This window comes from Populus euphratica, unplaced genomic scaffold (genome assembly GCF_000495115.2).
Source record: "Populus euphratica unplaced genomic scaffold, PopEup_1.0 scaffold230.1, whole genome shotgun sequence".
In the NCBI taxonomy this organism is placed as follows: domain Eukaryota; kingdom Viridiplantae; phylum Streptophyta; class Magnoliopsida; order Malpighiales; family Salicaceae; genus Populus; species Populus euphratica.
The window spans coordinates 271,327-295,041 of record NW_011500083.1 but is presented as its reverse complement, the minus strand read 5'-3'; the positions used below and the strand labels follow the sequence as shown (position 1 = coordinate 295,041).

Below are 23,715 nucleotides of genomic sequence, written 5' to 3'. Positions count from 1 at the left end.
GGAAAACATGGTAACACTTTCTTTTTCTCATTCCATTTGGCAAGTGTGAGCAAAAAAATGTAAACCTGACCTTTACATGGAACTGTTATATACCTCATTTCTCTCTCTTCTCTTGTTTTGTCCATAGACCCTCGTCATTGTGATATCATTTCTAAATTCTGACTACCACCAAGCAATTTCACCTCTGCTGACACCTATATATATCAACTAAGTTGCCTGAGCTCCATCCATTAAGACCATTTTCCACCTGTTTTCAATCAATGAACTCCTGCTAAATCATGGAAATGTTTCTGTTTGTGCCAGCCAGTCATCACAGACCATCCTGCCTTCCCTTTAATCTGTTACACAGTTCCGCTGCTTTGCTGTCAAATCCCTGGTCATTGGTTTCCAATGTTGGACAAAAATCAACTTGTGCAAATCATTCGAGGAAACAAGAATAGAACATCAAGAAGGCAAACAAAACCTAGACAGAAGATAACAAACATAGGTCAACTACCAAAAAGTCATATCCATTACATGTCTATTATAACATCTATTATGGGTAGATGGGTCCAATAACATACAAACTCAACAAAAATCTTATAAATTGCAAACGACAGTTTGCATCATTTATAATCAGACATCCTGGCAGTGGTAACATGACATAAAAACATTGTTGTTCCCTTATTGGCAACTTGTTGATCTCAAACTTAAAACCTGTCCTTCCAATAACATTTGTAAATCCTTCCGATAACTTTCAAAATTAATCAGTCTTTTTATGCTCAAAACAATGGCTCAAAACTCGTGCATTTATCCCCAAGATTAAGGCTGCCTTCACATGACAATGATGTTTGTGCCGTCACCATTTAAAGAGTTATACAGAGCCATTGAAACCCTACTCAGAAAGTTCACCTCGTGTTTTTTTTTTTAATCATTAAAAGACACTCATAATAGTTCGCAGCTTCTTAGGTCAAGTCATTCAAATTCAAACAAGAAAGCAAGCTAAGAAAACTTCAAAGCTGGTAAATGTCACAAGAACCTATCAGAATAATGTCCCTTCGGTTCTGATCTGGACCTTATCGTTCCAGAGTCTGATTCAAGTAGGAATTTTTGAATGATCAAAAAAGTTAAATTTATGATCCTTGTTTCCACACCTACTTGATTTACATGACAATATGAATTCAACTCGGCACTCCCTTTACATACAAGGAAGGTTTCTGATGTTCACCGATGCATTTTTTAAAAGAAAAACAAAATCAAATTAATGCACCATTAGATAATTTTTACCACTTTTACTGTGAACGAATTAAGAGTAAGCATGCACTTACCATTGAACTTAACAGCTTCTTGCAACAGGAAATCCAGAAAATGGGTAACACTTGATGGGAGCCATCTTCAAGTGTGTATTTCCACAAAGTAATTTACATCTCAACTCGAACCTCCAACAGGTTTTGATACCCAATAATCAGGTCCTCTTCTCAGTGTCTCAGCTTCTCTTGCTATCTGAATGTCTGAAGGCCAAAAATGATGGTGTACAAGTTTAAATAGAAAATGAGGGAGCAATCCAATAACTATTGTGAGAAAAATGGTAAGCCAATAGGTAGGAGACTTTGCCAGATGGTAAATGGTCCTGCCAAGGGAAAATTGCATGCATTAGTTTATGTGAATAAAGCCCAAATAAAAGCAAAATTTATACTTCTACCAACACCAATAATACCAACCCATAATTAGGGAAGATAGGTATCGAATCCAATACTACCACACAAGCAAATGCAATGATCACAGATCCCCAAACAGCAATATGAGTAATAGAAACCCAACGCTGAACATCCATTGCCAGGTGTACATTGACAATGATAACAACAGCTACTGTCCACAAATTGCCTATGCTCCATATATCAATTGTGCTCTCCTTATAAACGATGACAGGTATGCCAAAGAGAACAAGACTCTGCCACAGTGTATCAGCCATTGTGACCCAGAATAGGCGTATATTGTAGGCCTCATGTCTATACCCCACACCATAAATTTTTGGATACCGTAACAGTGTCCGATGGCTTAAGTCCTTGTCCAGAATACCAACAACAATAGTAGGCACAGAAGTATAGACAACAGAATAAAGAACACTGCTCCAATCTGTCAATGCTGAAGTTGTTGAAAAAGCTGTGAACAATATATACCTACAGGTGCCAAAAACAGAAAGACACAGTGACTTAGGACACAAACTCAGGTAGTTATGCATAATATACAATTCAAAGAAAACAAGAGTACGCAGTTCAGAATTTTAAAGATAAGACAAATTCATAGTTATGAAGTTATTCCAAAACAGACATCTTATTCAAAGTAAATTCTACACAAAGATAAGCACTTGAACAACAGATACACAAACCCCAAGCAATATAGGACTTCAACCATTAAATGTAGAAGTGGTACTAAAAAGCAAAGAAACCTCCAATCAACCTTCCGAGAAAGGAGTTCTAAATTGACCATGGCCCAGCCAATGAACCTAAAATTAGAATGAATGGAGGGGGGAATTTTTGGATAAACAAAGAATAGAACCCTGTTTCAGATATCTTCTAGACCATGCAAAGTGAACTCGAAAAATGGCAAGGAAATAACAAGCGCCAATATCATCCAATAATGACGTCTTATTCCTAGTAGTTGCAAATAATTGGGGATTAATAGCTTGATTCTAAGCTATTACATGATTTAACCCCACGAACACCAGAAATCTATCCCATGAACATGCATGAAACAGAAAGAAATCAAGAAATAAAGGGCAACGGACTTGGGTGTACCAGAATAGCATCAATACAAAAACAGCATTGCGGTAGAAGTTGTAGAGAACCAAATAACCCATGCGTTGATAATTCCAATGTCCATGTACCAAAAGTAGTCTGTTCAGAAACCGAAACTGTCCCATAGCAAAATCTGATGCCATAACAGCTTGACGCCCTTCCTGGCCACATATTCCAACACCAACATCCGCCATTTGGATCATTGAAACATCATTAGCTCCTACAAAATGCCAATATTCAGAGGGAGTAAAAGAGTATTCATTTGCTTGTGCATCCAGATTAAAGAAAACAAATAGCTCAGAGACATAAGCATTCAACCATTAATAGCAGCTTAATTAAGGGTGAGTTCTTTGATTTGGTTCTGAATAATTTCAAGGGATAATCAATAACTGCAACGACAATTAACACATCAAACCATCTCAGTTCATAGTGAGTTACATCTTGCTTTGTCTCCTGGATCTAGATACATCTGTCTGTCTTCAAGCAACCTATTTGTTTTACATGCCTTGTTATCCTATCAAAAACACAAAAAATTTCTTGGAAAAAACATTTGAACCTAAAAGGCCTTATTTAGGAAGCCTTCAATAGTGCCTTCAACCATACCTGAGATAAGAATCAGGAAGAGAGGTGCAATTTTATAGACTCCTACCATCTCCCTCAATTGAACATTTTCCATATGAAATGAAAAATGGTCTCATGCATATATCAGCTGCCACCAAAACAGGAGTTGCACCAAAAAGAGGTAGCTTGCACTAACATGAAAACCTAACTAAGATGTTGCACACATTATAACCTAAAGTTGCAACATTTTCGTAAAACAAATAATAATTAATATTCTAGGTACATCTAACGTAGAGACTTAGATTAAAAGTTGACCAACAAATTCAAGTAATCCATTGTTACTATACGAGAAATTGAGTTTTGGAAAGAGGATTTGACATCAACTATTTGCAAGTCTCTGATTCCTTAAACTCATTGTCTAGAGGTTTTTTGGCCTGAGGATTACTCTTGACCACCTCTCACGGCCATTAGGCGGTTAGAGCATTATAATAGTTAGCTATGATGAATAAGGGAAGGAAGTTCTAAAAGAAAAGGAAAAGAAAAGAAAACACTTGTAAAGGGTATAATTGATATTCTTAGTCTATTTACATTTATGTCCCTTACAGAGCTGATGAATTTTCTAGTATTAAACATCAAAGATCTGAAGTGTGGGTAAATGAGTTCTAACATATGAAACTAGCAACCAGGAATAGAGGATTTGTGACATTCAATTAACCCTTTATTTTTCCTTCCTAGTATGGCATTAAGCTCACTAAAAGATTAAAAAAAAAAAGGGTTGAATAAAGCACTATTCTTTCTGTCTGTCAATGAAAAAATCTACTATTTCCTATGAAAGGGAGACAAAAATCTACACGAATATACTTTCTATAACAAAAGTGTATATCCTCCTAATCTTCTACGGTATAAAGTGAAAAAATCAGACAAATCAAATACGCAAGACATTTGACAATATGGCCAGAAAACTGACTAGGGAGTGAGTTCGGCTGCAGGGTAAGGTAATAAAATACATGTAACATTCAATTCGAGCACCATATTCTGGACAGAGGAGACAAACCAAACCAAAGCCAGATGTTAAATGATGGAGCATTACCCCTTCCTGTTATCTTAAAATTTTGGGCTGCGCAAAATATGGAGACCCACTATTTTTTTTTAATTTCAAATGACATGAATTAGTAGTTAATTAACTGAGAAAAATAAAAAAAGCTTAAAATAAAACTGATTCTGATCTTAGATGTTGGAGCATCACCCCTGGTTTTTATTCTAAGATGTTGGACCACAAAACACTAGATGTTGTATTTTTTTAATTTTATTTCAAATGTTAAGACATTTGTAGTTAATTAAAATGAAAAAAAAAATTCCTCAAACTAAAACCAGTTTCTTGGCATAAACAATGTATAATTTTTTAAACCAGACCATAACACGAAAATTTAGATTCTAAAAAAAACTAAGAATCAAGCTGAACAGAGCTTGCCCTATACTAGGAGAAGGACGGGAAGTACTAAAATCATCTTTCCATGACAAAGGACACTGCACTTGCCTTTCCAAGCAAGCCTAAAACATTTTCTTATAAAATAAAAATTCTGCAAAAGAACTCACCATCACCAATAGCCAATGTCATATCATCTGTTCGGCTCTTGATTAGATCAACAATCCCTGCCTTCTGTAACGGCGCAACACGACAGCAAAGCACAACCTTACAATAAGTTGCGATGTCAAAAAGCTGTAAAGAGATCATAAAAGAACTGGTTATTAACAAATATCAAATTTATACCAAATAGGCTAAGTTCTACAAATATAGACATGGAACTCAAAGTATCAAATGCCAGAAAGTATAAAGTGAAGTACAAAATCAAATCCAAATGTTGTATAAGATGTAGGAAAATAATTTTTACATCTGACTCTAGTTCTTTCTCCAAAATGTACACCAAACTGTTCCCATCAATTATGAGAGATATTGGCGCTTCCTCCTTCCCTTCTGGCCTCTCAAGGTGGTCCATTTCAGCATTCTTGTTGCATGTCAAATATTGGCTTCCTTTGTTTGATGGTTTTAAACCACACTTGGCCTTAGCATCTGCCAAAAGTTTTCTGCATTCATTCTCTGAGTTGCCATTTATAATAATTTGTTCCATATCCGGCGCCAGGAGTTTGCAAGAGAGGCCAATAGATATTGCTGTCTCTTGCTTATCACCAGTCAGAACCCAGACCTTTATCCCTGCTTGCCGGAGGGATTCAATGGCTTCTGGCACACCTTCCTGTAGCCTGTCTTCGATTGCAGTTGCACCAAGTAAATTCAAGTCGCACTCTATGAGGGCTGCTGTTTGACGTAGCTTTGCTGCTCTATCAGTCAAAGACGTGCTTGCATCATCAAACTTGCATTGCCACAGCTCAAGTTCTTCCTCTGTAAGATCCCTTGCAGCAATCACAAGTGTGCGTAAACCTTGTGATGAATATTCAGTCAAATGACTCTGTGTTGCTGCACGCCTGGCGCGATCATCTATTCCTGAGTCTTTTGCTAAAATACTTAACACTGAAGTATCAGCACCTTTGACCAGCACCTTTACAGCATTGTTAGGAAATCTGATTACAACTGACATTCGTTTCCGGACACTGTCGAATTCATGCATGCCCAACACGCCAAACCTAAATTTCACAGAATAACACTCTTTATTACCATTTTCTCCATTGCTAAGAAATAAAAAAGTATCTTCAAATGACAGGAGAGATGGTTTGAGTTTTGTTCTTCAGGAAAGCAATTAATGCATGATAATAAGAGAATGGTGGTGTGGACTCTGGAGAAATTTTGTACCTTAATTTCTCACCATTAACATCAATTACTATATGTCCAGATGTTCGCTCGAAGAGAGTATAACCATAAGCAGAGGCTGCAGCAACCAATGCTTGCTCATCAGGAGATTCACCCTGATAGTCAATGGTTTCTACATCTTCAAAAAATTGACAGTCTGTGCAGCTAGAAAATCCATCATTAGTACGAATTGGGACCACTGTGTTACAAGCAGCTAGTGCAAGGAAAAACTCATGTGCAACAATCCTTTCATCCCCAACTAAATCTTTGTGCAACAACTCCAGCAGTTCAGAATCAACAGCAATTGTAGATTTAAATTTCCATCTCTTGTGGGTGGTTGCACCTGCAAATGATGAAGGAAAATGGAATATCTTAAAAAATGAAATCTTAACATGCATCACGATGATGAAATCGATTATAATAGCTCACTAACTGAAAAGTACACAGTATTTACACGATCATATTTGATAAGTATGATAAATGCAAAATACAATGATAATGCATTGGCTAGATCAATACATGCCATAACAACGATAGAAAAGCTTCAGATTAAGAATTACATTTTACCAAGTACATAGTGGGAAAAAAGAGGTGAATTTGAATGACCTGAAGCCATAAAGGAAAACCGAAATACAATAGACTGCCAATGCAATACGTCAATGTCGCAACTTCTGATTAAATGGCAAAGGGTACAACATATTCTCAAGGTGTAATCTAAAAGCAAGACTACAACAAACTCTATCCTGTGCTGAAGTTGATAATCAAGTGATGCAGAATTTACTACCTGAAACATTCTCTCCCAGCAATTGATCAGCGGTTAGCAAAGAGCCTCCATAATTTTTCCCATTTACACTTGCTCTTTGAAATTCCATTTTGTTCTCGGTAAGTGTCCCTGTCTTGTCTGAAAAAACATAGCGTATTTGACCCAAATCCTCATTTATATTCAAAGATCTGCACTGAAACCTTGAGTTAGAGCTACTGTCATACATGTGCCTGTCTCCAATCAAGAAAAAGGACTGCCCTATACGAACCAGCTCCATTGTAATATAAAGAGATATGGGAATCATTATCTGAAAGACTATGATAGAACTCAAAAATGAGAAAAAAATCTCCATAGGAATCCCATAAAATTTGTATCTTTTCCCATAATCCTTCCCAGGAGTTAAGTATCTCTTTCTGTAATAAGGCAAATAATCCAGCTGGTTCTCATATCGTGCAAGCCAAAGACCCATTCCTACAGCGACAACCAGACACATCATGAACAGAAAAATAGACAACCATAGAGTCTCCCGGTTCATGTAAGCTTCAAGTTTGCTTCTTTTGGAAGGAGAAGCTGCGCTATTCAACATTGCTTTTGTTTCCTGGCCAGCATACACCACAACACCTATTATACAACCAGTGTTCTTCAGCTGACATCCACGCAAAACAATGTTAGATTGGCTAAGGGAAAACTTTTGCCCATTGAACTCCATGTTGGCTGTGAACTCATAAATATTCCTGTTAGGCTGCTCACATCTTATAAGCCCTGAAATTGCACCCCCTTCCGATACAGCTAAAGATGCTTCCTGCTTAGCAAACCTTGTCTTCAAATTTGACTCACCATCCAAATTCATTGTTTGTATGTAAGCAACACCACTAGGATCACTTGTCCCTAGCAAAACCATGTCACAAGGAATTGTCTCATCAGCACTGATCTTCAAAACTTCACCAGCTCGTATCCTTTTCCATTCCATCGATCTAAATTGGCCACATTGTAGAACTAGAGCCTCTCGGTTATTCTCGTTGCGGTCTGATCTATGCCTTCTCCAATCCTCATATCCATCTTTTATCGCCGTGACACAAAGTACAAACAAGAGAGGAAAAAGGGACACTGTTCTCCCAAAAACTGCAAGAGGAGGAAGCTGATTGAGAGCAGCAATGGCCAGAAAATACAGATAAGCAACCCGATGGAACTGAATGAAAAGATTCTTTGGCAAGAAGGTAATCAAAGTATATTTGCTGGTTCGGATCTCATTGCCAGTGAATTCATACTGGTCATTGGTTCTCCTCGGATCATTAATGTAGATGAACCGAGCATCTTCTTCCCGCAACACACCTGCATCAAACTGCACACTTTTCTGGCGGCTCCTCCCTTTAGGCTTGCCCAGGTTACCAGAATCCCTTGAAATCTCAACGCTAGCAGAAAAGGTTGTGTTATTGTCGTTGTGCAGCATTTCCTTAGCACTTGAACCCCACGATACGAGGTGTTTGCTTGGTTGCGTGGCGCATTGCAATGAAACTTCGTCAAAAAACTCAGAGTCGAGAGAATGGAGCCTCTTCGTAGTCACAACCGAATTGAAACTTTCTCCAACTGGGTTCACACTATGGAGGTTAGTATCACCAACAAATCGAACCTCGCTTTTATCCTTCTCCAAACAATCTACCTCAAATGGCTCTCCTCGTGCAAGATGGAGGATAGAAGTATTGAAAGAACCATCTGGGCGAGATATGCCCAAAGCACCAAAACTGCCAGAAGGATGAGGCAATGGCTGCCTGGATGCAGGACAAGTATCCAGAGACGAAAGCAATTCCCGGCCAGAAGTCATAAATAATCCTCCAATGACCACATTGGAGAATCAAACAAAAAACATTGCCCACTTTCAGTCACCATTAACAAACAAATCCCTTATCGAAATCCAATCAAAACAACAGATTGGCAACCCCCATTAACACCCACAGCAAACCCATCGTTCTTCTACCTCAAACATCCAAAACCTACTAAAATTTTCCAACCCTTCGTTATCATAAACAAGCCCTCTTTCCTCTTCTGTGCCTCTATCACCGAGAAACTAAAACGCAGGGTTGATAAATAAGCAAATGGGTTTTCAAGAAATAACAAAACATGTGATTCAATCCAATGTTGACAGATCCCTGATCGATCCAGACAGTACCAACAAGTCTCTACTGATTTGTTTCCCTCTTACGTCAACAAAACTGAAAACACAAATGAAACAACGCTACCCCAGGTATTATCGAAAAAAGAAAATCATCATTACAGCTAACAAAAAACAAAATGTGATCAATAAAACAGGAAAAAAAAATACCGGAGCGAGGCAGGGGGGAGGGGGAGGGGGAGGGAAAGGGTTTTATTGTCTTGGGATTAGAGAAAGGAAGGTAATGAATGCACTGAAATACTAAATGATGGTAAGAAATGGCAGAGCCAGAAGAGAAACAGAAACAATGTGGTTAGAAACGGGTCAGATCTCTAATTTATTACGCCATAAATGACGATTTCTCGTCGTTGTTGTCTCTTTTGTTGTCTATTTGGTCGATCATATATATGTGTCTGTCAGAAGAAAGAAAGAAAAGAGGAAATGGTAGGCGGATGGGATGGCCGATGATGGAGATAGAAGAGAAGAGCACGAAAAACGAGGAAATCCAAGGGAGAAAAGAACGATTCAATAAAATGGTTTGTGATGGTATGCGATTGATTATTTATTCCTAACACCGGATATAAAACCACAATCTCTTACCTTCCCTCCGCTCCTCTCTCCCCCCTTCTCTTTTCTTCCTGTTTCTTTCCTATATACAAGGAGACATGGTTGTTCCACGATAGACTTCGAAAAGAATTTAAAAAATCATGCGTGTAGGTATCCAAACAAATTATAACTAGATACGCTTGATTTGATACATATACATATATATATATATGATATTTCATGTGAATATTTCAGTGCAGTATTCCAAGAAAATTTGATATTTCATCTGAATATTTCAGTGCAGTATTCCAAGAAAAAAATATAATATTAAAATCTTGTTTATTAAAGATTGATGAGTTCGAATATTGTTATTTTATTTCAATTCTATAATTAATATTTCGTTAGCTGTCTCATAAGAAAACATAAGATGAACTCGACCTCGTAGAAATCACAGGTTAATGTAAAGACTATAGTATAATTTTATAAGAATAGTACAGCTATGTCTAATTAATTATATTCGTAAGAGTATCTTGGACTTACATTGAAGGCAAAATATAAAATGTTGTTACTTTTCTATACGGGATTTACGTATAATGTATCCGTACACGTATATTATAATGAGTGGTCAAGATTAATCAGGACATGGTCTGAGGAATTCAGAGGGCTAGGGCACATGACAAGAAGTGTGACCTGTGCAGTGTCAAGGGTTGCTGTCCTCTCTCTCTTTTAAAATTAATGATTTTTAAAATTTTAAAATTGTTTTTTTATAATTTTAGAACATTATAATATAATACGTTAAAAACAGTGCCTGAGCAGACGATGTGTTGTAAAGTCAGCAAGGTTTGTCTGATACCTGCTGGAGAATTCCTCCCTTCTTCCATGCATTTTGACCGTTGATGCTTTAGAGTACAAGAGTACATCATAGATCTTGTGGTGGTGCAGAGAGGATTCCAAATCTCGTTTGGCTGTATTATTTTACTCGGAAAAGAGCCTCCTCCGACATGGGACACGGGCGGCGTCAGCGAGTTTTCTGTGTGATGATGTCTGTGCTCAGTTAAGGTACACAGAAAGAGAAGGCTGCTTGTTTCTCTGATGTTTTCCTTTGCTGTTCCTTTGTAACTTAATTTGGTAAAAGATCTTGCTTTTACCACAATTGCTTATGCTTTTTGGTGAATTCTATTGAGTTTAGCACGGTTAAAAAGAAAAAAATAGAAAATTAACATTGTTTTGAAAATATTTTAAGAAATAACATATTTTGATGAGCCATGTATCTCATTTTAATTTAGAAAAAAATATTATAGTATTAAAATATTTAATTTAACTATATCTAAAAATCATCCTGACTCGTAGACGATGGACCTCAAACTACACTATCCCATCAATTCTAACTTAAAAATAATTTTATAATACCCATACAAAGATCAATATCAAAATCATCATAATTCATAAATGAGCTTGAAATGCTCAATAACAAGCTTGAATCACTCATAAACAAACATGTTTTTTTAATTACATGTTATCGTTTTGACTCACAAGTCACAAGTGAGTCATGCAACTCACCAAAGGTTTTTTTTCAATCATTGAGCTTTAAGTATAATGGCTTATGCTGTATTATAGGCTTCATCAATTATTTAATATAAAATAAGAAGGAGGAGGAGGTATTGCTAGCATGTTTTTATTTTTTAAATAATATAAAAATTAATTTGACATGAATTAATTAACTTTGTGAGTCCAAAAATAATTTGAATGATAAAAAAATGATAATAAAAATAAATATTTGTAAAATTAAATATCAATAAAAATGATAGAATGTTTTTATTTAAAATTATGATCACTATAGAAATAGAAAAAAAATTAAAATAAAAAATATCTAATAAAAAATAAAAAATAAAAATATTATAAAATAAAAGCATAAGTGCAAACTTAGATGGCCTCCGGTGATTAGGTCTGAGTTTAAAAAAAAATTAACGTACGCAAGTCTATCAACTCATTTCACACGCCTATACCTTCATTATTTTATTATTTTAAAAGACAAATGACATATTGTTTTCACTAAAAAAATAAAACATCAAGCGACCTAGGTTTTCATTACCAAGAGGCCACAAAAAAGTTAGGGTAGAGATGTTTTACACCTATATTAATTTTTAACCTAAAAATACCTAAATATCTTTGAACAATCCAAAAGCAAGAAATTTCAAAATCTTATATAAATTATATATGCTATCATAGGGAATTAAAGGTGAAAAAATATTTTAATAAAAAAAATTTCATTGAATAAAACTCATTAACATTAAAATCAATCATTTTGATGAGTAAAATCAATATTAACAAATAATTTTCTCTTTTTACCCTATGAAATTCAATGATTTTCTTACTCCTAACTCAAATTAGAAACTGATAAATAAGATAAATAAATTTATATAAAAAGAGAGTTTTTTAAAAACTAAATAGGTTAAAAATGGATAATAAGTTGTTGAAAGGATCAAAGTTTACCTTTTTTAGTCAATTTTGAAATAACCACCTGATTTCTCTTATGTATTTTAATTTAATTTTACATCTTGTCATTGTTTAATAAATTAGAAGTAATTAACTTTCAATTTAACTATAAAATGATCCAATTACGGAGGAAAAAAAGATTAATGATAAAAAAAATAGCATTATGGATACTTGTATAAAATATTACGAGTTTTAGTTTATTTTGTAATTTGTATAATTTTTTTAAAAAATTTAATACTTAAAAAATAGACATTTGTTTTGTTTGTAATAAAATATTTGCGACCTAAACTGGTATGATTTATTTTTTTCTCTTTAAAATAGCCATGACGAAATTTTATTTTTTTTCGGCCTGGGTATTGTTTTCTTTTGTTATAACCAGGCGGTGTACTTATTATTAATCTATGTGCATTAAAATAAAGTTCATTTCATGAATTGCGTCTTGATGAGGGTACAAAAATCATTAGGAGTATTCTTATTTTTTATAAATTTTTATACATTATTCACAATATATTATACGATATTCACTTCAAGATTATACTGGCTTTTTCTTTAATGAATCTCTTTTGAAATGTTAATTTCTTTCTAAACAATTACTTACATAAAGTTTTTCGAGAGATGTTGACGTGTAAAAAGAATTTAAAAAAACCAAATTGATGCAATTTTGGTTAAACAAACATTTGAAACTTAATCACATACTAAATGCAAAGACCTCTATCAAATATCAAATATAGAATATGACTAGGCACACAAAATGTTTAATGGAATCAATAATAATATATGTGTGTTATCATAATTTTTTTAATTAAATACATAATAGAAAAAATATTTTTGATATCAAATCAATATTAATTTCAAGTCTTTTTGAGTTGTTTCAAACTTTATTTCATATAATTAGAATTATGTTTCATATAAACTCTTATTATATTTCCATTATTTTTTTTTTAAATTAAGTATCTTAAAAAAGTTTAAATGAATATATGTTATACATATATTTGAAATATTTTATTCTTATTTATAATGAAATAATATTTTTATTTAAATTTAACTGATGAAAAATTATATAAATAGTTCACCAGATTAAATGAATAAAAACATATTTTTAGATTGGATAAGTGCGGTGTAAAATGATCTTGTCTATATCATCACATTCTTGTTTGTGTGCTATAATCACGTGTGCTTGAATAATAAAAATATTAATATATTTCGTATCCATAAAATATTTAACATAGATTTTATATAATTTTTATAGATTTTGTTTTTCCAACTTGGTATCAACTTGTATTGTTTTTTTATTAATTAAAAACGAATTTAGAAAATTTCTATCCCAAAACTAAAATCAAAAGGTAATAATTAAATTTAAAATTTTAATTATTCTTGATTTTTTAAAAAGTACTTCTATATCATTTGATTTTTTAAATTTCATTAAGAAACATGCCTTAATTAACGACAATAAAGAATACAATAACTCATAGGTGGACTCTTATATTATAATAACTTTTGAAACTTGAAGGATCTTAATATGGTTGATTTTTTTTCCTGTTTTTACATCTTACCAAAAAAATATTCAATATGCATCTTGGATTAAAGCTTATGACATGAACTTTCTATTGGTTTATAAAATATTAGTAAATTGTGATTTGAAGTTTTTAGTTGATAGATTTTCATCATTTTTTTTCTATTTTTGTGTTATTTTTGATATATTGATTACATATTGACATCGAGAACTTAATAAATATAATTATATTCTATGTAAAAATCAAAGAAATTTCAAATATTTTTAGCTATTTTGGTCAATGAAATTGAAGAATTATATGTATTAATGTATGGGATTACATAATCATTATCCTCTCACAATAGAGATAAAGAATTTTAGAATTTTAAGTATCTTGTGTTCAGTATAATAATTTCAAGGAGAAAAACAATATTATGGAAATCATAATGAAAATAATATCTCATTGTTATTTCCCTAATAACACAGGATTGGAAAAGAAAAGACTAAATCATAAACAAATCTAAAGATATAGGGGTAATATTTATAATTTATGAAATTGAAAATACTAAATAGTTACTTATATACAACTATAGGGACCAAGTTATAATTTGCTCATACCTATTTCCCACCCTTCTCTCATTATCTCCGTATATATGTGTCGTCGTTAGCAAATAACCACAGCGAAAAACATCTTAGAAATCTTCAAACCCCAAAAGCCAAGGCCTCTGGAGACAGACAAGGGCTTCTCTAAACTACACCCGCCGTCAAAAATATCAAAAACCCACCGCTCTATAGATCCTATTATTCTGGTACTGTTCAAAGATTTTATATTTTTTTTTCAAGAACTCTCCTTTTTTATCGGGTTGTTATCTCACCTACCTGTCAATTTAATACTGTTTTTTAAGTAAGAATTCATAAAGTTTGATTCTTTTTATTTTTTTATTTTTTGTGTTTTTAGGCAGAATCAATTGAGAATGGAGAGGGAGTTGGTGGAGTTATTTGATAAAGCAAAAAAAGCTGCAGATGCTTCTCTCAATGACGACACGTCGTCTAGTGGACCGGAGGTGTCTCGTTGTGTTGATTCGTTGAAACAGCTCAGGAAGTTTAAAGTTACCAGTGAAATTCTGGTTTCCACTCAGGTAATTAATGAAGGGTCTCTTTTATTTTTTATTTACTTGATTTAACTTGATTTATTTTTTGTTTATTTTGTGTGAAAAGAGTTAAAATCTTGTTTTTGTGGGGGTGTAATCGATGTTAGATTGTGGCTTTAGTTGTTACTTAAGTGATTAAGCATGGAATTGATTGGACTGGACGGAGTTGATATAATTTAAGAATTTGATTAGAGTTGTGAAATTAGGGTTTGGACGTGGTTATGGATGATTTATTGGATTATGGAATCTGGGGGTGTTTTATTTTTATTTTTTTGTGATAGATTAGTGAAAGAGAAAAAAAGTAGTAAACTTTTATTTCGAGCAAGGAATTAGATCTCGATTTTTTTTTCTTTGTTGCTTTTTGGTGTAATTTGAATTAACCTTGAATGGGTTGAAATATGAAAAGTCTTACAAGGATTATGGATTGAAATCTTGTTAGTTTCATCTGGAACCGATGTTGCCTCTTACTGTACATGCTCAACCCAAGCAATATTATTGTGTCACACACCTTGAGTTGTTGATGCAATATGTGCAAAAAAGCTTAGTGGTGCTGTTCTTGATGTCTCTCTGGAATCATATGTTTCATGAATCAATGGATTATCTTAATTTGCATGATGTTGGCTTTCATTCCCTTGATTTCAGTATATTGATTGGTGGTTGGTAGCCAAGAGTTGAGTTGCTTTTGCAGGATAGAAATTGTGTGGCTGTTTGATGGACTGAATTTTGTGTAGCATTACCTAGTGATGCTAAAGATTTTTTGTAAAGCAAGTGTGGTTCCTTGTGTGAATATTGAATCATGCTGCAATGTTATCTTTTGCTTGCCTAATTGTGTTGTTCCAGTGATTTTACTTTGGAATGGTAGGTGTCTGCTTTGGTGTCAAATGGTAGTAGATCTAGTTGTAGATAATCCATGAAAATCCACCTTAGAAACAATGCTAGTCGAAATTATATGCTGTTATATTTGAATTCAGTTTTTTGTACTTTCCCAGCTCAATATGATTTGCTATCTTCATGCACTGTAATTGCTCTATCAAGTTTTGTTAGACTCTACTCAGGTAATTTTTGTGGCTATCTCCTGTTTTTGTTTATTTGTGGGTTTAAATTTTAGGTTTTTTTTTTATTCATATATTGTAGAAAGGAGTGCATTTTCTATACTTTTTGGGTCCAATTGATATTAGTATGTCATGCTAATTGCCACGTGTTGTTAATCAAGTAATTAAGTATGGAATGGAGTGAGATAGATTCCGTGGAGACTCAGTGAGATGTTTGGGCTGTTTGCCCTATAACCATACATACTCAACTCAAGCAATATTGTGTAACATGTGTTTGTTGTTGCAATGCATGAAAAGAGTGCAGTTTTATGTTAATGGTCTGTCTATAGCAATCAATACCATGAGTTTCTGAAGTATCTTCCAACCTGATTTCTTCATTCTTTTGCAACCTTTTGTCCTCTTTTCCATGTTGCACAAGAGGCAGCCAAAAATTGAATTGAAGTAGTTAATCTAGTTATTACATGGTTGTTTTGTTGGATGGAGAGATATTTGTAGTTCTCAAGTGTAATATTGGTTGTTCTGGGATTGGATATTGAAATTGTTACATAGTTCCTTTGATGCATTACGATTTTGAAATTGTTACACAGTTCCTTTGATGCATTACCTGCACATCAAATCATGTTGAATTGTTGTATCTTTTGGACCTACTTTGGTTGTTCGCTATCTTTACTTTGCCGAAGTGGACATCAGGTTTGATATCTGCTAGAAATGGATCTTGCATGTATACAGTCCATGTAGATCTAGACTAGAAAACAATGTCAATGAGTGCTAGATGCCATTTTATTCAACCTCTTAATATAGGTTTTTTTTTTTTTTTTTTCGCTTTACAGTTATGTTTCTGAAGCTTGTTATGTTTTTGGTTCATTTCCAACTGACTTGTACTCTGCTTTCTTGTCCTGCAATTGCTTTATTTTTCAAGTTTTGTTTTTGTTAACCGTAAACTTGTGATTGAAGTGGCTATGTTGGTATGCTTGATGGACTGCGTATGACATTATGCTTTTCTATGTATCTCAGGTTGGGAAAAAGCTTCGACCCCTTGCAAAGCATCCTAAGGACAAAATCCGAGCTGTGGCCTCTGACTTGCTTGAGATGTGGAAAAAGATAGTCATTGATGAGACTATGAGAAAGAAAAATGGTAGCATTGACAATAATAGTTCAGTAACAGCTGAGGTATCAAAATCAGCGACTGTCAAAGTTGAGAAGCTTCAAAAGACTAGTATGGTGAAGGTTTCATCTTCAGAGACTGTCAAAGAGAAGATGGATCAGGATAAGACCGTCAAGGTTGTGAAGACATGCAAGGAGGAACTCCAGACTTCAAGTGTGAAGAAACCATCACAAGCACCTACTGGTCCACCAAAGCTGAAGACACTGGTTAAATGCAATGATGCTTTACGCGACAAAATTCGTGAACTTCTTGCAGAGGCTTTGTCCAAAGTTGCCAGTGAAGCTGATGAGGACATTAGGGATGAGGTAGAGGCATGTGACCCAATCCGAGTTGCTGTCTCAGTAGAATCTGCAATGTTTGAAAATCTGGGTCGGTCAAATGGAGCTCAAAAATTGAAGTACAGGTCCATAATGTTCAACATTAAGGACCAAAACAACCCGGATTTGAGGAGAAAAGTTCTTCTTGGACAGGTTCAACCACAGAGGCTTGTTACAATGCCTCCTGAAGAAATGGCAAGTGAACAACGGAAACGTGAGAATAACCAAATTAAAGAGAAAGCATTGTTTGATTGTGAACGTGGTGGTCAAGCAGAAGCCACAACTGATCAGTTTAAGTGTGGTCGTTGTGGACAGCGCAAGTGCACTTACTATCAGATGCAGACCAGGAGTGCGGATGAACCTATGACAACTTATGTAACATGTGTAAACTGTAACAACCACTGGAAGTTCTGCTAATCTGATCTTAGGTAGGACTGCTCTTCTGTAGAACAGGCATGGAGCTGGTTATCTGGGAAGCTCCTGTTTATAACTGAGTCATCATTTCAGTTTGTTGTCTTAGGTATTTGGTAGTGTATTTCATTCATTTCCATTTCTGTAGCCTGCAGGAACATTTTATTTTGAGGTCTGTCCGGGCTTCTGGTCTTGTCAATTGATGACTTTAGCCGGACCTGAGATTGGAACATTCTGGTTAACTCAACTTACTATTTTAGTGTAATTTTATTTGCTGTTTTACAATTGAAGCTTTTCTTCCTTTTATTTACTTTTCTTTAAGGCCCAGACCTAGATGACATTATACAAGGATATGATGAAAGGCTGCCACTATATCCGTTCTTTGTTGACGCGCTAGTCCCCTCTTTTGCATCTGTTTTCCCTCACTGTTGCCTCCTTTTTCTGTTCACTTGCGAAGTTTTGCTGAATGTGCTCGTGGAGTTTTTTACGACAAGCCTGCTGGCAGTGCCATGCAGAGTCCCTTCCCAAGCAGTCTCAGATTTTATGACAGAACTGCGATAGTGTGAGATTTTAAAAACTTCCAGGAGCGTATAAAAAAGAGATATTTTCATAGTGCTCAAATCATTAATTATAAAGATTTATAGCAGATAACATAAAAACCAGGCAACATTGTCTCCTCTGCATGTACTTTCCCAGTCACATTCCTAATGTTTTTCCTTTTTTTTTTTAAGCTAATCCCGTGCCACTAACAGTAGCTGGAAAATTCTTCATCCATTTACCTATCTTTTGAAAAATTTCTTGATTGCTTTTTATGGGATTTGAAATGAGTTGCGCCATGCATGCAGTAGGCTATCATCACCATATTGGGGGTTTGCGATACAATAATTGCAGGCATGATAGGTGCAACTGCTGCTGCTAAAGCTTTTACAGGCAGACCATGAAACACAACAAGAGTCGCAACCAAAATATTTTGCTGGATAACTTTGAGTGCAATACCTGAAAAACCCTCAAGCTTTCCTAACAATTTTGTTAATCTGACTGCATAACAAGAAGCAGAAGCAAAAGCCTCACAATAAAACTTGCTGTCGTTGTTAGTAAGGTGAGCTGACAAATCATGAACCCTGAACACAGCCAAAATCATTTTTCCGTGTCATTCTCGATGTTCTTGAGATGAATTCCCTGAACATGCTTGCGTGCCGCGTTCCATAGCACTAGGATATCAACTATAAGAAAGGAATCGACAAGTGCAAACAACGCACACAGAGTTCAACTTATTATAGTATCTCGAGAAAAATAGATCATTAGAAATTTGATTTCCTTGTTACAATGCTTAAAGATGAGGTAGAAAATCCTGAACATTTCTGAACAGGACAGGGGAATCCCAGTCCATGCAGCATTTGTTATAATACATTAATAATGGCGCATAAGGATGAGTGACAGAAAATTTTTGCTTGCCACAACAATATGAGCAAATATTTCATAGGTGGCTTGTAGGCACAGGGCTACTTCTTAACCACAAATTGTTCTGTTTGGTTAGCACAATACATCAAGCTCAATACAACAAAATTATCTAGCATTGCAGGCGTCCGGCTAGTTTCTTCTTATTCTTGTATCTAGCTTAGCAAGCTCCATGAGAAGCAATTTCTTCAATTTAGTAAGATCATGCCGTCCTGGATGCAGTGGCCCAGCTGGAAACATAAATCAAGTTATATGAAACAACTCCATATTTTGTAGCAATTTCTTTGGAAGAAGGTCTCAATTTGAGAAATATCAAAGTGTAAGTTCTATGATGGTATCTTGAACATCATAAAGCAATTCTAAAACAGATACTAAGTGCAAGGTATTAAATTTCGTGTCAGTTAAATGTTTTTTGATTCTCTGAATGACAGGAGCAGGACTTGAAAAAAACTTCAATCCCCCTATTGTAAGAGAGTAATGATGAGCTAAGCACTCATTGCTCAAACAAGTACTAGCATGCATCCACACAAGCAAAATAGGTGAATTACCTTTTAGTTCCAAAGCTTTCTCTGCAACCTGAATATATTCAACACAGTTTTCACATATAGCCAATCTTGAATATGGGTTGTGAAAAGGAAGAAGGCATGTCTCCGTGGTCTGTAGAGCAAAAACTGCCTAGAATCCTGTTGCAAACCCAAGCCCCATGCCCAGATAGAATTCCTGGCTTATTTGCCCATCATTAGTGACATTTTTTGTGCCTTCACCGATCGATGAATGATGAGCTTGTTCTTCAGGAAACTTATTCAGAAGTTGTTGCCCACAAATTTGTGGATTCGCCATGAATGAGGTGTTATCAAAACTTTGGAGTTGAGTGTTCAAGGGAATTTTTCCTGACAAGTTGTTACGTGAGACATTTAGACGCCGGAGGAGATTCTAGTCCCAAGGCTGAAATAACAGAGTTGATTTGTAGACAAATCAAGAGATTCTAGTGATTTCAGCTGGCCAATGTTGGGAGGAATCATCCCTGTCTACTGGTTATGTGATAAATTTAGTCCGATCAAGTCTGGGAGGCTTGTAATTCTATCAGGGATTTCTCCACTCAAGTTATTGCATGAAAGATCAGGATGCTCTTTACTAGCCAAGAGTGTTTCCATATTCAAGCTCCTTTCCATTCAAAACAGCAATAATGCTGATATTCTAGTTCGAAATAAGCACCAACGTTACGAAAGCTGCTATGAGAAAAGGTGTTGAAGGCGCTCCCATAGTTTGCCACAGCAGAGAAATTACTCAAGCATATGTTGTTATAGGAAAGGTCAGGTCCAATATTAAAGGTAATCTAGATGGAAAAGGTTCAAAGGCATGGTTCCATGAAAGCGATGATCTTAGACGAAGAACAATCAACTGTGTAAGATTTTCTCCTATCCACGCTGACATTGTACCAGACGATCTATTCTGCTCAAGGTCTAGTTCCTTTCTTGTACAATTGGTTAAGGAAGGAGGTAATTCTCCAGGTAAGTTGTTTTCCTTAATTCAAAAGTTTGAAGGTAACCTAGTGACCCAAGGGAGGCAGGGATTCTCCCAGAAAAGTTACTGTTTCTCAAATTTAGGATGCCTCATTGCTCCAACAACATCCAGCAATCAGGAAGTCGTCCTGATAGAACATTATCAGAAAGGTCTCTAAATAATATGCCTTTTCAACTCCTCTTGGACATAAGATGGATACTGAAGGTACATGACCTCATTGTTAAGGATTCAATCAGGAAAGGTGAAACCCAACTCGAGCTCAAGGTCAAGTTGAATGAATTGAAAGAAACATCCAGCTCCTTTAACCTGACTAGGTTTGAAAAGTGGATCACTGAGATTACACCAGTCATGAAATTGCATGATAGATTCAATACTTCAAGATTGGAAAGTAGCCCAATTCGTTGTGTTAAACTCCAGTTTAGTTTATTATATCCAAGTTCTAACTGTCTCATCAAAGAACAATTCAGTAGATTGGACAGACCTCCTGTTAGTCTGTTAGAATACAAATATAGATGATCCAAACTATAAAGATTCCCCGAACCTCTCGGAATGTCACCTTCAAGGTCATTCAGAGAAAGATCAAGATGTTTAAGAGAATCCATTGCTATAAATCCATCTGGAATTGGACCCTGTAAGTAGTTCCATTGCTAGAAATCCATCTGGATTTGGACCTTGCAAGTAGTTCTCACAAAGATCAAGATATTCAATACTATTGTTAAGGTTAGACAAACATTGGAAGATGGAAGACTGTTGATAGAAAGATCAATGTCTGCAAGTGAAGCAGAGGTGTGATTGGCATGGTAAGGGGTTGAAGGAGGAACAACCAGAGAGAGTTGACAATAACTTAAATGCAAGCTGAGCGGAGAAGGAATGCAATTAATTGCTTGGAACCAATCTACTGCCTGACTGAGATTTGAACTGCTTATATCAAGATGCTTCAAAGAAGGAAGATAAGAAAGCCTCATAAGACTTTCAGCTTCGAGAAAGTCGGTGTAGCTGAGATCTAGGAAAACCAACCTGGAGAGATTTTCCAACTGACGAGGAATAGCTCCTTTAAATGCACAGTGGGACAACCTTAGATACCTCAAATTTTGTAGTGAACCAATGAGCTCGAGGTTGAAGGTTCCCAAAATTATACCCAGGTCTAGGAACCTCAAATGTTGCAGCTCTAGTAATGAAGAGTCTATCTGCCCTCAATTGTTGACGTAGACCTTGGCAAGAGTCTTGTGATGAACGGAAAATAGAAAAAGAAGAATTACGGTGAAAATGATTCAAGTTAATGTTGGGCACAAACCAGTTGGACCTATTTATCTTGACAAGAAAGAGTGTTGAGAGAAAAAATCCCATCAACAAAACCTTATTGATGGATTTTAGTAGGATATGAGTTCTGTAATTTATCACATAAAAATTTCGATGGTTGACACTGGTTGCAGATCAATCTGCCTTGGTGTTTCATCTCTTTTGAAGCTTTGCCATTTTTTATTATCGTGACAATGAGTCGCATTCATGTCACAGATTGACTTGATACCTCCATGGAAGAGTTTGATGGAATACTGAGAAGTGGCATTAATGCAAAGCATCTTTTGGTTAGTAAAAGTTTCACACTGCCTGGTTATTACTTCCACCGTGCCCATGTCTTGTGACAAAATCATGCACAGTTGCGAGTGAATGCCAGTGTACAAGTCCTGGCTTCAACACTGCCTTCTCCACTTTCTTTTGTAGAATTTAGTGTGTTTTTGCTGCTGAAATCCGTAGATTTTCTACAGAATTGCAAAATTCAGTATCCCAGATGCCTAATTTCGTGTCTGTTTTCACCACTGGTTGCTTCCGGATTAGGCAGCAACACCCCCTCACTAGGCAGCCTATATGATTCTTGTTTTTCAAAAAGAGAAAGAAAGAAGTTAAAGATGGCATGTCTCAATCCAGCAGTGTCGGGTCCCAATTTTGAACAGAAAAGGAAAAATAATGAAGCTCTAAAAGTCAAATATAGCGGCTAATCATGATTTCAGAATTCAAGATTCAAACTATTAACTACTATTTTTTCTTTTTCAAAACCATCTTCCAAATTCTACAGCGAAGCAGTGTAGAAGAGAAAGAACAGAAAACAAGATAGAATCCACAAAACCAAAACCCACAAATCAAAACACAATTACAGTCGAGAAAAATCCTCACTTCACAGCAACAAATTGAGATGAAACAGAATTTGCTGAACCACAACTTGAACTTGGACTCTGCATTGCATTGTCTCCCACTGATTCCTCCAATTCCTCTGTTTCCTTTTCAAGAGGTTGCGCTTCACTCATCTTCTTTTCATGTTCCTTCTCCCTCAGCGTTCGAATTGGTGAAATTCTCTGCTTCAAAATATAAACAAAACAATGAGATATATGTTCTAGTTACTCCATGGTATTTTCGTGTTTCACACTCATCAAGCAGAAGAACTTACCATAGAGTAGGAATGGAGTTCCTTCAATCTATAAAGTCTGTCAACTTCAATCTCTAGCCTCTTCTGAACTTCCCCTCTCTGCTCCAGCTCCTTCTTTTGCAAATCAAGCACCATTGCCCTCTCTTCAAGCATCTTCTCTGTTCGCTCTTTGTCTGACCTCAACCTCTCTAGCTTCTTCTTGATGGCACTAAGTTCTTCTGCCAGAGAAGAATCCAATGGCTCAACGATGGGTTTTGTTGGGGTAGTGTTGTAGATAGGATGGTTCTCTTTGTTGGAGTCTTTAACAACTGAGAACTCAGTCCACTCTTGCTTTGGTTTCAAGATTTGAATCTGAGTCATTGGAGTTGCCGGCGAGTTCTTTGGTTGGAGTGGTTTCCGGCCAGATTTTGTCCGGAGGTCCTTGTCTCCGGTGAGTGGAGATTGGAGCTTAAGCATGGTTTTGCTGTTTTTTGTGTCAGATGAGAAAGATGTGTGTGAGAGAGGACAGGGTTCTGGTAAGAAGCAGAGACTGAGAGTAAAGCTTGGTTTGAATTTGAACGAAGACAGGCGCTAACGGCTCTTAATATTTATACATGTGGTTGGGGAGGGTCAGAGAGGCTCCTTGGTG

General features: G+C 35.6%; 3 protein-coding genes across 5 annotated transcripts; 1 reads left to right on the top strand and 2 right to left on the bottom strand.

Annotated features, from left to right (window-relative positions):
• Nucleotides 1-9,742, bottom strand: LOC105108888 (phospholipid-transporting ATPase 1-like). Of its 2 annotated transcripts, none has more exons than XM_011003386.1 (9): nt 9,225-9,742; nt 6,926-9,114; nt 6,145-6,484; nt 5,231-5,978; nt 4,935-5,058; nt 2,778-2,997; nt 1,701-2,159; nt 1,308-1,609; nt 1-373 (listed from the first exon to the last, which is right to left on the bottom strand). In XM_011003386.1, the coding sequence occupies exons 2-8, from the start codon at nt 8,724-8,726 to the stop codon at nt 1,408-1,410; spliced, it is 3,894 nt and encodes a 1,297-aa protein (XP_011001688.1). In that variant the 5' UTR covers nt 8,727-9,114; nt 9,225-9,742; the 3' UTR covers nt 1-373; nt 1,308-1,407. The 2 variants fall into 2 exon arrangements, with proteins under 2 accessions (XP_011001688.1, XP_011001687.1); XM_011003385.1 differs by having other exon boundaries at nt 9,654-9,742.
• Nucleotides 9,743-14,248: 4,506 nt separating this feature from the next.
• On the top strand, nt 14,249-17,989 carry LOC105108886 (transcription elongation factor S-II-like). The gene is made up of 3 exons (XM_011003382.1): nt 14,249-14,396; nt 14,546-14,726; nt 16,805-17,989. The coding sequence occupies exons 2-3, from the start codon at nt 14,562-14,564 to the stop codon at nt 17,687-17,689; spliced, it is 1,050 nt and encodes a 349-aa protein (XP_011001684.1). The 5' UTR covers nt 14,249-14,396; nt 14,546-14,561; the 3' UTR covers nt 17,690-17,989.
• Nucleotides 17,990-22,639: 4,650 nt separating this feature from the next.
• Nucleotides 22,640-23,669, bottom strand: LOC105108887 (uncharacterized). 2 transcript variants are annotated; one of them, XM_011003383.1, is made up of 2 exons: nt 23,109-23,669; nt 22,640-23,019 (listed from the first exon to the last, which is right to left on the bottom strand). In XM_011003383.1, exons 1-2 carry the CDS (start codon nt 23,541-23,543, stop codon nt 22,834-22,836), a joined length of 621 nt encoding a protein of 206 aa, XP_011001685.1. In that variant the 5' UTR covers nt 23,544-23,669; the 3' UTR covers nt 22,640-22,833. The 2 variants fall into 2 exon arrangements, with proteins under 2 accessions (XP_011001685.1, XP_011001686.1); XM_011003384.1 differs by having other exon boundaries at nt 22,640-23,016; nt 23,109-23,668.
• Between the last annotated feature and the right edge of the window lie 46 nt (nt 23,670-23,715).

What these genes read in the sequence shown, in the direction of transcription:
- LOC105108886 (XM_011003382.1), top strand. Translation starts at nt 14,562, where the DNA reads ATGGAGAGGGAGTTGGTGGAGTTATTTGATAAAGCAAAAAAAGCTGCA. An exon ending in AAATTCTGGTTTCCACTCAG is followed by an intron (nt 14,727 to 16,804) that starts GTAATTAATGAA and finishes TATGTATCTCAG; the next exon opens with GTTGGGAAAAAGCTTCGACC.
- LOC105108888 (XM_011003386.1), bottom strand. Translation starts at nt 8,726, where the DNA reads ATGACTTCTGGCCGGGAATTGCTTTCGTCTCTGGATACTTGTCCTGCA. An exon ending in AGAAAGAACTAGAGTCAGAT is followed by an intron (nt 5,059 to 5,230) that starts GTAAAAATTATT and finishes ATCTCTTTACAG; the next exon opens with CTTTTTGACATCGCAACTTA. An exon ending in GACATTGGCTATTGGTGATG is followed by an intron (nt 2,998 to 4,934) that starts GTGAGTTCTTTT and finishes GGCATTTTGTAG; the next exon opens with GAGCTAATGATGTTTCAATG.
- LOC105108887 (XM_011003383.1), bottom strand. Translation starts at nt 23,543, where the DNA reads ATGCTTAAGCTCCAATCTCCACTCACCGGAGACAAGGACCTCCGGACA. An exon ending in AACTCCATTCCTACTCTATG is followed by an intron (nt 23,020 to 23,108) that starts GTAAGTTCTTCT and finishes TATATTTTGAAG; the next exon opens with CAGAGAATTTCACCAATTCG.